Here is a 13,796-nt window from a genome sequence, read left to right as displayed (position 1 = left end):
TTTAGCGATTCCACTCTGGAACAGGGTATATAAAATCGCACTCGCTCTGGGACAGAGTATATGAATTCGTGCTATCTTGTCTCTGGAACAGGGTATCCATTTTCGCAATATCGGAACAGGGTATGATTTTCAGCGGTCTTGCTCTGGAACAGGATATGAATTTCAGCGATTTTACTGGTTGTTATATAGCTACGAAATTTTCCGATATAATGAACACTGTCTTTGGTTAAAAGATGACCATGTGACACTAGTTGAATCTAAATGTATCCTGACTGGAAAATAAGTTACCAGTCAGGAAATAACTTGCACGTGACAATAATCTTGAAAATAAACAAGTGCACGTGATCAGAACGTTAAAATCGCTGATGGCATGATATTTTGCACCAAGAAAAAAACACGGGAGCAGATATTTTGCTTGAATTTGCAATACAAATGGAGATTTTCCAGTGTTTATACAGAGAAATTACAGACTTTTATTGAGAAAAAGGATTCGGAAAATACAAAAAAAGCGACTGAAGATGCTGTTGCTACTCCTCACTTTTTGGTATAGAAACACGAGACGGTATGTGAGTTGTATTTGTAAAGTTATGGTCAGTTTTCATACATTTAGCTTGCTAAATAAAGTTCTTATTTCGTAAACTGGCTTCTCAATATTTCTTAATTATTGCTAATAACGAAACACTTACTGTCTGGTCCCTCGGGAAATTAGTTTTGTAGAGTGACCACAGTAAATCCGTGAAACACTAATTACTAAAATAATAGTACAAAATAGTGTTAGTTAACAATAGAAAACGATGGAATTTGCATCAAATTGTGCTATTTAGTATTACTAATTTTCACGGATTTACTGTGGTAACTCTATTAAAAATAGGCAGTACATTCGACTAATTTTCTTGAGCGTTGTAGCTTCATCTGGAAATGTCTGAAACGACTAAAAGCATCTTTTAGCTAGAGGTCTACAGTACATGATTAAGTTTATTCAATGTTTATCTCAAAGTCCTGTGTATAGATAACTTACAAATTTGCAGTCCATGCCTGCATCAGAATTTCACCACAATGGGTTCATGGCCTGTTTCTTTAGCAAACTTCAAAAAATCATCTGGTGACATTCCTGTGCTTGCCGAGTTAACCATGGGATGAAAATAAATCATTTCGTGTTTCCCTGAATCAGTTAATTCTTCGTCTAGAACAAGTTTTATATCTTGGTTTGTATCGTTGAATATAGAGTATCCAGTGGCACAACCCTGACCCACACCAAGTTTTTCTACCATCAAAGACTCGTCTGCAAATCGAAATCCACCGGGAGCGCCTACTTTCTTTGCTAAATCGGTCAGGTTAACTTGTTTCTCAGCCAAAGTACATATTAACCAAAGTCCTTTCTTCTTTTTGTCTTTGAGAAAAAGATTCTTACACACGGCTCCCTTGGCTTCTCCCAAATAAGGCATCATGGTTTCAACAGTGAAAACCTCAGGATGTTCAATCGTATGACTCTTGATCTCCAATTTCTCTACAAGTTCTTCGAATTCTTTTCTTCCTCCAGCCATCTTTAAGATATTGTGAATAGATTTGCACCGTATCAGATTATTTACTAGTATTTGTACCGGCAATCTAGCGAACATTTAGAAGGAACTCCCTGTTGTGACCACGTGGCCAGCTAGATCTCTATTAATAGACACGACTTGAAAACCGCTGATTGGCTAATTTAAATCTCAACTGAGGTTGCGCATTATGGTTTTCCGCTGAATTTATCGCAGGCGCCCGGGTCAAAATGGCGGACGAGGAAGAGCTTCTAGAATGTTTTATTCCGAAAACCGTCGTTTTTGTCTCACACACCTCGATTGTAAGCCATATTTGATCAAGAAAAGTAGACAGATGAGTGATACGATGTTCGAGAAGGAATGTGATTATTATTTTCTTGCTCCAAGTTAGTTTAAGTTTCTTAACTAAACTTCCCTCAGCCAGTTTTGATATTCTTTTGCTCCTGGATTTAAAGAAAGGCCATCATATATTCTTGGTATAAACATTTCGTTCGTCAAGCATTCCAGATCTGCTGTAATGACTTTAAAATGATTAAAATGTTCACAAATCTTTAGACCCTTTCAATAAATCCCACAACGCTTTATTTTCCGTGCTTGTTCAGATGTAATGATCAAATGTATTCTTTCAAATTTCTTTTTTAAACAAATACTAAAGAATAAATTTGACACTAAACGTGGAAAATAAGGCATTGTGGGATCTATATACCCCATTCGAACCCATCAATGCTAAAAATCCCTTAAAAACCTACAATGCGGATTTTGTCATTCAGGCACTGTCATCGTTTCCATGGCCACAGTGCCGCTACAGACGCCGCAGCTGAGCTCACTAGACTCGACGCCATTGCAGGATTATCTCCCCCCTGTTCACCTATAACGTCCTCTGGCGTTACTCTATTGTTTAGCGATGAATCTATCGGTGAAACGGGAACGTCGGGATTTTTGGGAAGCGTTTCCCAGTCAGCATCAGATTCGCTGTTTGTCTCGACATCAGAGTCGAAGTCACTTTCATCTTCGTTGTCTGGATCGGATGAAGTTAGGAAAAGTTCGGGGTGACATTCGAATGGGCCAGCACTGAAAATAATAGCCAAAAGAATATACGTTATATATATAAAAAGGCAACAGAATCATGATATTTTATTTTTCTCTACTTTCTTCAGTTCTGTCTGATGGACGGACCATCGTCATCAGGTCGGGAAATCAAATGACGGGGTACCGGAAATGTATATTTGTTAGACAGCGTTTTCCTTAACTTGATAGAACATAGTTATGTAGGTTCACATTTTAACAACATGAGACATCTATTGTGTTGCATGAGAGACCTTTGAGTAAGGAAGACGAACGAACAGAAGAAAGTAAAGCATCCGTTCTCTAACATTGTGGTAGTGGTTATTCTATCTTAACTCGTGTCAAAAGACATGTAACATATTCAGTTCCGATCATGCGCAGAATCAGTCACTCAGTATGATATACGTCTTTTTACATACCTTCCAAGTGACGCTGAATTAAGAAGAGCATAAAGGTTATGGATGGTGCGGTCAGGATGAAGTAATGTTGGATCCACGTTCTGTGAAAAAAGAAAGGAAAGAAATATCATTTGGGTATTCGCAAGCAATCTTTCTTCACCGACAAATATTAATGTTACCAATTGATTCATGGCCAACTACCATCAGTCATTAGCCATTTCGATGTTGAGGGGGAAAGTCGATCGAGTTCCTATTTGCATTTTGGGGCTGTTTTAGGGGATGACATGGATGCCGTCTTGGAAAGATGTCTTGAAAACGGCCCCACAATGCACTGCTATACCAATTTGAGCCAGTTTTTTGCCTCAATCTTGGAATGGCTAATAAACCGTTTTCTCAAGGTTGCGTGCGCATCCAGCTTGACGGGCCACGATACCAGAACACGAGCTTTATGTTGAGTATTTATCACGCATTGCTATGATTTTTTTTATGAGAATTCATTAAATTGATTATTCTCCTCTTTAAATATAAAATTGTCTTCTCGATTTTATTAAATTTGCGTTTTACAGTTTTGTGGCCCGTCAAGTTGGATGCGCACGCAACCTTGAGAAAACGGTCTATAGGCATGATTTAACTGCGGAAAGAGAAAAGTATAATTCAAACGATACTTGAATCCATACAGAAATACAGACAGAGCGTACAAGGATTGAAATGAAGAATGTGCCTGGGTTCCATACCTGACTAAAACATAGATGAAGTATATTTGCATTTAAACGTCTGACTGTGTTCTTGAAATCCCCTTTATTAAGTTCGAAGTGACAGAATTCGCTGTGAACAAAACATTTTTTCGCATTAAAAAAGAATACAAATCCTGAAAAATTGAGGGCGCGATTTTTGCCGATTTGGAAAACAGTGCACCGACAAAGTCTCGTTTCTTACGTCCACTTCAAACCTGACTGCCAGTTTAACGTTTTAAAAGTTGGGTGTCCTTTATTTCCTCGTTTCTGGTGCTGCATTTTGCAAGGGGTAAAGAAAGAAATACTACTTATTTACCTGTAACTTAATCTCTTGGGAAGGATGACATCAAAATAATAAGCTAACAGTTCTAAGAATTGTGCGGTGTGAGTTAGACCTGCGCATATCGTGAATGCAGGATTTCTGAGGCCAATCTCTTCGTCTGAAAAGAGGGAAAGTCATAAATATTGAATAAATTATGAAAAAGACTCTGCTACTCATGAAAAAATTTCATAAGGGTTTTTTTTTTGAAAAAGTGATCGAAAAATTATATAGACCTCTTGCAGCACGTAGGAATGCAGCTTAATTTGGAGGACATAGGTATCCAATTCTCATGAGATTAAAATATTTTTGTTTTGTCCTCCAAATTGAGCTGTTTTAACGTCACATGCAAGAGGTCTAGAGGATATGTAAGTGCTACAAAAAGTCACAAAAATTTCATAAACTCTTTTCTTCAATTTTCGAGGTATTAACTAAATCCAAGCTGTGATCTAGCTGTAGTCTATTTTTTCCCCATCTAGTTCAAGATCCAGTAATTATGCAAACATTTGATTTAAACTATTATACCTGGACCTCGGGAGCCATTTCTGTGTGCCTTCACTGTAATGATTAAAAATCGACAAGTTACATCAGTTAGTAACAATAGCTTTAGTTTTGAACATCTATAAAGCCAACAATAAATCAAGGAATAGGGTTTAAATTCTGAAGGCTAAGCAAGTAGGGATTGTTGAAGGTGTAAGGTGAAATATAGGGTATCAATTGTAAAATTGAGTTTGAAGGCAGAAGGGGTAGCAGAGGATTTAAGAACCTTCCACTATTAGCCATTCTGAATTTGAGTGAAAGCATGAGTGGTGTTGGAATCGTGGGGATGTTTTAGGGGATGAAATGGGTGCCATCCTGGAAATATTTCCCTAAAACAGTCCCACAATGCACTGAAATGCCAACTCGACCCAGTCTTTTCCTCAACCTCGGAATGCCTGTAATAGAAAACCCTGGAGACTAGAAGGGTGATGCATTGAAGAAAGTTTAAAAAAGATAATTTTCATAAGATATCTTGTTGCATGAATGCATGCACTATTAACGTACCCCAATTGCAATACTCAGAGTAGTCACCACTGCCATTCAGAATGCAAGAGTCATCAACAATGCTGTATTCTAATCTCACTTCTTCATCCCTGGAGATCCATTGTCCCTTTACGTATGAAGTGCGCGTTGCTTCCGCTAAGGCAGATTCTACACTCTCATTGGCTAGATCTTCATCCACCTCGAGATCTATCGGAAAAGAGCAAACATTATTCGTTAGGCTTGAACTGTATAGAGTCAATCAGTTTCATATTCAAAACATTTAAAAATAATTTAAGTTCAGACAAGTTAAAATGTGACAGATGAGTCAAAATTCTGAAGCAAAAGGTCTTTTGCAGTAACTGATCATGTGACTGAGCTGATAACTTTGACTACGAAAGAAATGATGTCGAAAATAAAATTCAAAATTTTATAAGGATTTGAATAGATGTGCAGATGATTCCAGGGGGGGGGGTACTCCCCTATATTCGCTATACGGGTACGTGCCGCCAAACAGGGTATGGTTTTCAGCGATTCTACTCTGAACAGGGTTTTCAGTGATCTTGCTCTGGAACAGGGTATGAATTTCAGCGATTTTTACTCTCAAACTGGGTCAGGTACCGGAGGGCTCAGCGGCACATTCGTACACTAAACGGGCAGGAGTATCCCCCAGGAGATGATTTGACAGGAAAAGAAAGATACTTGGGTTACCTGTGGTATGCTATCTACATTCATCTGCTTACCTTTAACTATGTCCAAGTCCGAAGATTTTTCATGTGGTGGTGGTGTCCCCATCATGGGGTAGACAGGTATTGCCTTGACAGGGAAAAGATACTGTTGGATTCTTTGCACACTTGTTCTTCTCTGCTCACACAGTTTCTTTTGTATCTCATAAAGTGATTGCTTGTCCTCAGATAGTTTTGCCTTTGATTGAATTTAAAGAAAAGTAAAGTGAGAAAGACATGATACTCAAGGGAATGACACAGTGTCTGAAGAAAAAAACCTAAATATATTAAATAAAAAAAGACATTTATCAGTGGCATTTCCGAATATTAGGTGAAACAGGTCCTTTGCTAGGACCCTGAAAGGGGAGGTTGGTTTTTCTACCAATCTTAGTTATGCCATTTCTTGAAAAACTAAAATAATGCTAAACATTATTTTCAAGAGGGGGTGAGGGGTTTCGTTAGAACCATTCTTAGTGACAGGCATGTGAAAGCTATTTGAATTTAGAAGTTTATTTTTGAGGAGGGAGGAAAACCAGACAAAACCTTAAAAACTGCAGTCACCCTTCCATTAAGAACGAACAAATCCTATTATTCACTTCACCTGATACTGTTTCTTTAATTCTGCTAGTTTTTCTAGTTTCTCTTGATTGCTTGTCAACTGTGTTTTCTTGTCAGCATTAATTTCTCTTAAGGAAGTCAACTGTAGTACATCTAAAAAAACACCAAGAAAAGTTATAATAAGAAGTCAGAAAGTTACACTAAAACTCTCGTGAAATCTAGTAGCCATTGGATAGGGACACAAAGTATTGTATACACCATTAAAATACCTTGGTTAAAATCCTCTTGAAGGTTATGCAATACTTGTTGCAGACATCGAATTCTATCTTTTTTCATTAATACTTCATCAGACTGAAATAAAGAGCATAATTCAAGCAATTAGTAAGGGTAAAGTAATAGTGAAAATAATGAAACGATACATACGGGGATGGTGTTGGCAATCACACTGATTATATAGCTGCCTAATTAATCCCATATCAACAAGACCTGTCCAATTAAGAAAATAAGTGGACAGTTACCTATATGGGATTAATGAGAAGTTGTATAATTAATACAGTAATTCTCATTACGACTAGTTCAAATGAACCCCCCTTTCTGTTCGGAAGAGTAAATTTCTTTGACAAAATGTACCCTTCCTGTATACCTTAGGGAAGGTGCATCTTTAGTGGGTGGAGACTGGGGCTGAGCCTGAGGGTCGTCAGAAATTTGTGAAGGTTTAAACTTTTTTATAGGTTGCTATCAATAGACATCACTTCTGGTAATAGCTGCATTTTTAATGGCTTGTAGAATCTTGGAGGTTGTTTTGATCTCTTGTTTTCTGGTTTCATGTCGTAGATATAGTCAAATACAAATAGTTTGAAGACTTATTTTGACATGTTTTGACATCCACTAGTTGCCCCTCAGTCAACCGCTTGTTTGCCCCCCAGTCAACTCCAAAAAGTAACGTGATTGATAGTAAGCAAATTGATAAAAGCTTTTCCATTATCCAAATGTTGTGGTTGCCTTATGTTTGGGTTAAATATCTAAAGGGTTAATTGTGATTTTGAAGTATTAGATGTCATGAATAGATACCAGTTTATCCAATTCTCTTCTTTTTGCTAGTATTGCCACGACCCTGAGAAATTCAAAGACACACAAAAGAGAACTCAAAACGATAAAATCAGTAGAAATATGAAGAGATATCTTGTAGATAAATTAAAATAAATATTTTGTACATTGTACACGACAAAACTACAATTTAATTTATACGAATTAAATACTAAATTTCACCTGTCTTCAAAGGCAACTTTTAGACGTTTTAAGTCCTCGAACCTTGCTAACATCTCACAGTAGCTGAAACGAAATATGCGTTCCTTAACAAGGTTTGTATAATTGCCAAGAAACCGGGATTATCAATATTTTAAATCGCAATTTTAGCCAAAGATTTAATAAGGCTCAATGAAAGATATTAAAATATTTAAGACACTCTATTAAGTGATAGCAAAATATCTCGGAAAAAATAGAATTCTAATTACTCAAAGGCTAAAAACAGGTTTTTAGCTCGAAGACCTTCGTGAGAATATTGTATTTAATGCTTTTTAAGTCGACTAAAATTGTAAACAAATAGTTGTACGAAAAAATTCAACAGCCATTCTTACCTGTGGTCGGAATATTTTCTTTTTGAATGTGAAAAATTCCCTTCGGTAATGCATGATTCACATGTAAACCTCTTTGCCTTCCCTTTACAAAGAGGACATGGTTCATACAGTATTGATGATGATAATGTTGCTGAGGGAGAAGACGTTGTTTCTGGTTCATCCTGAAAAAACTCCGCCATCTTGAGTTTACATTTTAAAAGTAAAACAGCTGACCTTGCAACACAGGGAACCCGAAAGTTAAATGAACTTTGAGTTTCGCGCGAAAATAGATGAAATAAATTGAATAAATAAAATTTGAAGTAAATAACTCTCTATTTCTTTTTCTAGGACTTTCAAGCTCAGTCTTAAGATACTTTTATTCAGCTTTAAACATTTTAATTAATTGGGCTACCTGTGTCGTAAGCCTCGCCCAGTCGACCTTCTTCGGGTCATTGTGCATAATACAGCCATGTTTGAAGGAATCAGAGGTTGGATTGATTTGAAAATCTATCAGTATCAACTGACTACAGGGATTTATATGCTGGAGCCATGGGAGAGGACGATATTTAGTATCCTTTGAAACATAAATCGTCAGAGATCTGACGAAAAATACGGTGGTTTACGATGGAGAAATTCCACTTGTTTTCGAATTGTGTCGCAACACTACTATGGCTTTCTATGAGCTCAAACTCATATCTATATGAATCAAAACTTTTGAGTTTATTCATTTTTTATATTGCAGCTGTGGACATCAGAAACGTGTTGGCAATGTAAGCTTGAAGCTAAATCGTTTCGCCCTGTTATTCTGTATTTACTCATAGTTAACTATGGTTTACTTCAACTACACTACACTACATGTATAAGTACTAATTTCTCTTGTCACTGATCAATCCTAGACTGTTTAGCTAAAATAATTGGGAGTAAAGCAAAACCAAGTAAAATCAGCTGTTTTCATATTATTCAAGATACATACATTAAGCTACATATATTACTATATTTTGGCTACTAAGTTAGAGTCCTTAACCTTATCCTAGATGCCACATTGGTGTCCTTGCTTGGGATGTCTATCTACTCTACATATGCATTCTTACCAGCCTATACATACAAGCTGATGCAGTACTTTGGAATTGTATCATGATAAGACTACTTTACATCTGCTACGACTTACCAAGAATCAAATGCAACTGTTATATGACTGACGTGCTAAAGATCTTTTGCTGCAGTGTTCTAAGACATACTTATGGATGGATTGCTTAGGAACATTGAAACGGCTGCACTGTAGTTACAGAAGTCTACCATGAGTGAAATATAACTCTAATAGGTCTCTGTATCTTGGACATAATGTTTTCCCAATATAGGCTACATCATAAATGATACATCAAGAATAAGGTTCTTTGTTTGAGTCACATCTATATTTATGCATCTTCTTATGCACAACCATTTAAGACAAAGAAATAATACTCAATGAAATGACACATGATTTGAAATAGGAAAACATTATGCCCTAGGTAAAAAAATATATAATATTGTATATTATATAGTTACAATGTTGGAAAAGTGACCAGGGCTTAAAATAACAAGCGATCAGTCTCCAGTCATGATGACTGGCATGGCAAAGACTGGACAAGTTCCAATTCTGGCCAGTCAATGATATTGTCCAATTACTGTTTTTTATTTTAAGCCCCGAGTGACAACATTGTACTTGTATATTAAGTTACATATGAATACAAAGTTGACAAACGCATTTTATATTGTCAATTTTACATGCAAAGGATAAAGCAAGTACTTACGTTCTAAACAGAAAAGGAAGCAATTTTATTTACAGATATAAATTGTAATAAACTGTATAACTGCTACTAGCTCCATTATTTAGTTTTTGCTATTAATATGATACTAACAGAATCTTTCAACTTCAAAAAAATAATGATGATGAATTTGTACATTTTTATAAAGTTTAATAAAGTAATATGATAAAATTTATTGAGTGACAGCTGTTTCTACTTTTGATGAATTCTGATAAATGAAAACCAAGTTTCTCTGCTATAAACATATTGCCAAAACATGAAAGACTACCCATACCTCACAACAACCTTTGAGTGATTTTCCTCAGAATGGGAAACAGTTTCTAGTAGTTAGTGTATGATTCAAATAGAGTGATTTTACTTAGGCCTGGAAACAAAGTTGTATAATACAATTAGTGACCTACAGTCAAAGTAATACTAAAGAAAACATTGGAATTAGTGTCTACTAGAGTACAAACACTTTAAGTGTGTAACATAAGTACCACTAAATACTGCTAAATTATGCTTATCCTATTTTTTTCCATTGTTAAATTAGCACTATTTACTACTAAGTAGTGCAAAGTGTTGCACGCTTTTAGTGTTTGTACTCTACTATGTGTTATGCTTACTATCGATAGGCCAAGTAAAATCCCTCTAACACACACACACACACACACACACACACACAAAAACAATGGAAAAAAGAATATGAACAGATCAAGTTTAATCTGGACTTGAAACCAATTTTCCATGGTCATTCAAGAGAATGAGAGAAAGGTCTATTAGTGCTAAATAGGAGGTCCTACAGTTACAACACTCTGTTGCCTTCAAACAATTGTTTCAAGTCTAGACATTTGGGCCAATACAATGAAATGTATAGAGAAAAAATATGTGACTACTGTGTGAAGGCAATACAGTGTACGTAGCTATAAAAATCTGCTATTAGGATATTGAACAAATTCATATTATACTGTCTTACTGCGATTTTCAATATTCTGCAAACTCCAACATTTCAACGGCTTATTGTGAAATTGGTTTATGACTGCTGGGAGTCAAGAACGTTAAAGGTACTGGCTGATTATTTTTGATTGACCAGTGAAAAACCAAGTTTCAGCATGCAGTTCGCAACTACTGAGTTTGCAGAATAAATCGCAGTAATACTTTTCCCCATATTTTGCTGTCTGCACTCTGTTATTAATTACCTAGTAATCCAAACTTATAACTTAACGCTAAGATAAAAATTTTCTTTAATGACCTTATACGCCAGTTTTTGGTGCACAAGAAGATTGCACTCACTTCCTTGCTAAACCAATATGCCTTGCTAAACAGATGTAATGTACCAGTATAGAGGCTTTGGTCTATCACGTGATGGAAGCAATGACCAGAACCACAACAATAGATTCTTTTTTTCCCTGGGAAACTGAATTCTTTCTCATGTAAATCAGATTCCATCAGATTCAATTGTTCCTTCATGTCGCAGCTGCCATCATGTGAAGGTCCAAAGCCTCTATACAGGTACATTACATAAAAATTGGTGTTTTTATACCTACATGTAAGCTACACCATTTATGAAACTGAAATGCCTCAGTATCAAGAAAGATATTTCCAACTACTAGCTGACTCACTCATGGAGAATTTGTTAAGTCTATAAAATCATAATTTGAACCTCTTCCTTCAGCATTTGGCAGAGGTGAATATGTCAGATCTATTATCTCTTTTCTCTTTGATTGATTCAGTTTATGAGAACTCAATGATGTGCCTTTGTCTTCCTTTACTCTCCATGTTGTACTGGATGTAAACTCTATCTTTAGTGTTTCTTTTTTCACTCCTTTTATTATATCAGATAACATTCCATCTACTTTGATGTCTTCATATGGCATTGGAAGTGAACAGATCTAAACGTACAAAACAAGTCTAAGTTAAGCAGGGAGGGAAGGGTTGTATAGTGGTAATTTAAAAATGTTTAAAAAATGGCAGTTGACAGCAGCCAATAACCAAGACATCAGCAAAATTTAATTTTCTTTACAGAAAATTAAGATTTTTTACGCTGTGTACCTAAGGCTCTTCCTTGAGGTTTGCTCAACATGCACTACCACTTCATTTTATACATACAACTCTCAAATCACAAGTTAATTTTTACAGAGGGAGGGAATTATAGACTTTTTATGATGGAGCAACAAGTTTTCTCATTTCAGACAATATATCATTTTCTTGAGAATGAGATTCTTTGTTTTTGAGTTGTGTCTTCTCATGCACAACTGTTAAACAAAGAAATGCAGGGGCGGAACAGGAATTTTAGAAGGGGGGTGACTATTTTCAAGGTTTTACTAGGAATTTGAGCAAAAGGGGGGGGGGGGGGTGACTGGTTACCCCTTCTACCCTGACCCCCCTGGATCCACCCCTGAAATGATACTCAAGGGAAAGACACATGGACTGAAATGGGAAAACATTATGCCCAGCCAAAGGTACTGGTATTACGATTAGTACAAGTATATACTTACAGGGCATTTCCACTTTGAGAAATGTTTCTCTCCAACCAGCTGCAGAAAGGTACTGGCATCACAACATCCTAGGTGCATACAGTGCTTACCCCTTATAGGTAGCTTAATCTTTGTCTTGGAAAGAGGACAAACAAGTGAGACTTCTATCATTTGCAGTTGACACAAGCTTGATGATGGCTGTGATGATGACAATAATCTTTCAATTGTTTGGCTTGTTATGAAGGGTGGCTGATAATGTTCATCACCGTTTAAGTTTTTAAGCATATTACCAAAGCTATGGAAAAACATAAGAAAAGAAAGCAATTGAACTAGGATTTATCATTCATCTGCTGGAAGCATCACAAGCACTTGGGGAGAGAGGGGTCAGGGGATGCGGAAGGGGAGGGCTGCCCCTTCACTATATGCTACAGGTGGGTTCACACTAGCGATGTTCAGTAGGTCTTGAGTATACTTTGGCTGTACTGTTGGTGTGAACGGTGCCGTGGTCCGCTCAAGTAATATTAGACTTTTGCAAATTCCGCCGCCCACTTTGTTTTTTCTTTACTGGCGCGCAATGAATCCTAACTCGAATCCTTACTCGAATCCTAACTCGGAAGATAGGCATCCTCCTTAGGAAGCTGGTGTGAACACTTGTTTCTCTTAAGTAAAAACGGTTCCTCTTAATATATACTTTGGCTCCGTAATACTTTAGACCTACTTTGGAGCCAGTGTAAACCCACCTAATGTCTCAATCTTTCTTCTATTTTCTTAGGGTGTTCTGTGGTCATTGGGGCTAGAGAAGTTTCGCAGTTACTGTGGTTTTCCATATTCTGTGAACTCAGACATTTCAACAGTTTTTTATGAAATTGGATTTTCACTGCCGTCAGTCAAGAACATAAGAAGAACCGACTGATTATTTTTGATTGACAGCAACAACAACAACAACAACAAAATTTCAGTTCCCAGAATATGGAAAACCGCAGTAAAATGGATTAAAATTACCTGCTCTCAGGTTGCATTTCAGGTGAAATTTGAAGTAAGTTATCATGGTTAATGAAATTGATAGAAGAAGTTAATAGGTTGGCACTGTCGACACTGTCGTTGTTGAAATGGTTCTCATTCGATTGTATCCTTTGTATAATTTGTTGACAGTCTTCAATGAGCCTCAAACAGTTTTGATTTATACCACGCCAATCTCTTTTCGTTCTTTGATGAGTTCTACGCAGCTGCATGGTACTTCTTCGAGGATCAATGTGTTCAGATCTTGCTTCCCTTTTACGCGTCTGTTCAGCTCGCCTTCGTTGTAGCCTCCTTTCTCGTTTTTTTCGTAAATATAAATCAGTCAAATATCCTTGCTTGGACGACATTTTAAACGAGAAAAGGTCTGCAGATATTCTTCAGCGTATCACGTTTGGTTATTCCACCATTAATAGTGTTAAAACTGTATTATAAATACCGTAAATAGGATTTTATGGACTTCAGTTTAGATTCTTGACAAATTTTAACTAACTTACCCTTGACGATTCATCGTGTCAGCGGTAACGAAGCTGTGTGGCTATACT

At 36.6% G+C, this 13,796-nt stretch overlaps 3 protein-coding genes across 3 annotated transcripts; all 3 read right to left on the bottom strand.

Moving 5' to 3' along the window:
- Positions 1-449: 449 nt before the first annotated feature.
- Positions 450-2,159, bottom strand: LOC116307047 (prolyl-tRNA synthetase associated domain-containing protein 1-like). Its single transcript, XM_031717186.2, has one exon. The coding sequence runs from the start codon at positions 1,617-1,619 to the stop codon at positions 1,041-1,043; it is 579 nt and encodes a 192-aa protein (XP_031573046.2). The 5' UTR covers positions 1,620-2,159; the 3' UTR covers positions 450-1,040.
- On the bottom strand, positions 1,888-8,174 carry LOC116307046 (beclin 1-associated autophagy-related key regulator). Its single transcript, XM_031717185.2, has 12 exons — positions 7,995-8,174; positions 7,627-7,689; positions 7,429-7,471; positions 6,627-6,708; positions 6,401-6,510; positions 5,818-5,998; positions 5,099-5,284; positions 4,580-4,612; positions 4,052-4,175; positions 3,736-3,826; positions 3,023-3,102; positions 1,888-2,609 (listed from the first exon to the last, which is right to left on the bottom strand). The coding sequence occupies exons 1-12, from the start codon at positions 8,171-8,173 to the stop codon at positions 2,315-2,317; spliced, it is 1,467 nt and encodes a 488-aa protein (XP_031573045.2). The 5' UTR covers position 8,174; the 3' UTR covers positions 1,888-2,314.
- Positions 8,175-9,907: 1,733 nt separating this feature from the next.
- Positions 9,908-13,761, bottom strand: LOC116307052 (uncharacterized). The gene is made up of 3 exons (XM_031717190.2): positions 13,237-13,761; positions 12,256-12,529; positions 9,908-11,649 (listed from the first exon to the last, which is right to left on the bottom strand). Exons 1-3 carry the CDS (start codon positions 13,599-13,601, stop codon positions 11,380-11,382), a joined length of 909 nt encoding a protein of 302 aa, XP_031573050.1. The 5' UTR covers positions 13,602-13,761; the 3' UTR covers positions 9,908-11,379.
- Between the last annotated feature and the right edge of the window lie 35 nt (positions 13,762-13,796).

This window comes from Actinia tenebrosa, unplaced genomic scaffold (assembly GCF_029948245.1).
Source record: "Actinia tenebrosa isolate PJP-AT-01 unplaced genomic scaffold, QUT_ActTen_1.0 PGA_scaffold8__29_contigs__length_14323225, whole genome shotgun sequence".
Classification (NCBI taxonomy): domain Eukaryota; kingdom Metazoa; phylum Cnidaria; class Anthozoa; order Actiniaria; family Actiniidae; genus Actinia; species Actinia tenebrosa.
Note: the sequence above shows the minus strand (reverse complement) of the source record. Positions and strands in the feature narration are given on the sequence as shown.

What these genes read in the sequence shown, in the direction of transcription:
- LOC116307047 (XM_031717186.2), bottom strand. Translation starts at nt 1,619, where the DNA reads ATGTTCGCTAGATTGCCGGTACAAATACTAGTAAATAATCTGATACGG.
- LOC116307046 (XM_031717185.2), bottom strand. Translation starts at nt 8,173, where the DNA reads ATGGCGGAGTTTTTTCAGGATGAACCAGAAACAACGTCTTCTCCCTCA. An exon ending in TCAAGAGGATTTTAACCAAG is followed by an intron (nt 6,511 to 6,626) that starts GTATTTTAATGG and finishes GTGTTTTTTTAG; the next exon opens with ATGTACTACAGTTGACTTCC. An exon ending in GGACTTGGACATAGTTAAAG is followed by an intron (nt 5,285 to 5,817) that starts GTAAGCAGATGA and finishes CTTTTCCGATAG; the next exon opens with ATCTCGAGGTGGATGAAGAT.
- LOC116307052 (XM_031717190.2), bottom strand. Translation starts at nt 13,601, where the DNA reads ATGTCGTCCAAGCAAGGATATTTGACTGATTTATATTTACGAAAAAAA. An exon ending in GAAATGCAACCTGAGAGCAG is followed by an intron (nt 12,530 to 13,236) that starts GTAATTTTAATC and finishes GTTTTTCCATAG; the next exon opens with CTTTGGTAATATGCTTAAAA. An exon ending in TCTCAAAGTGGAAATGCCCT is followed by an intron (nt 11,650 to 12,255) that starts GTAAGTATATAC and finishes TTGTACGTTTAG; the next exon opens with ATCTGTTCACTTCCAATGCC.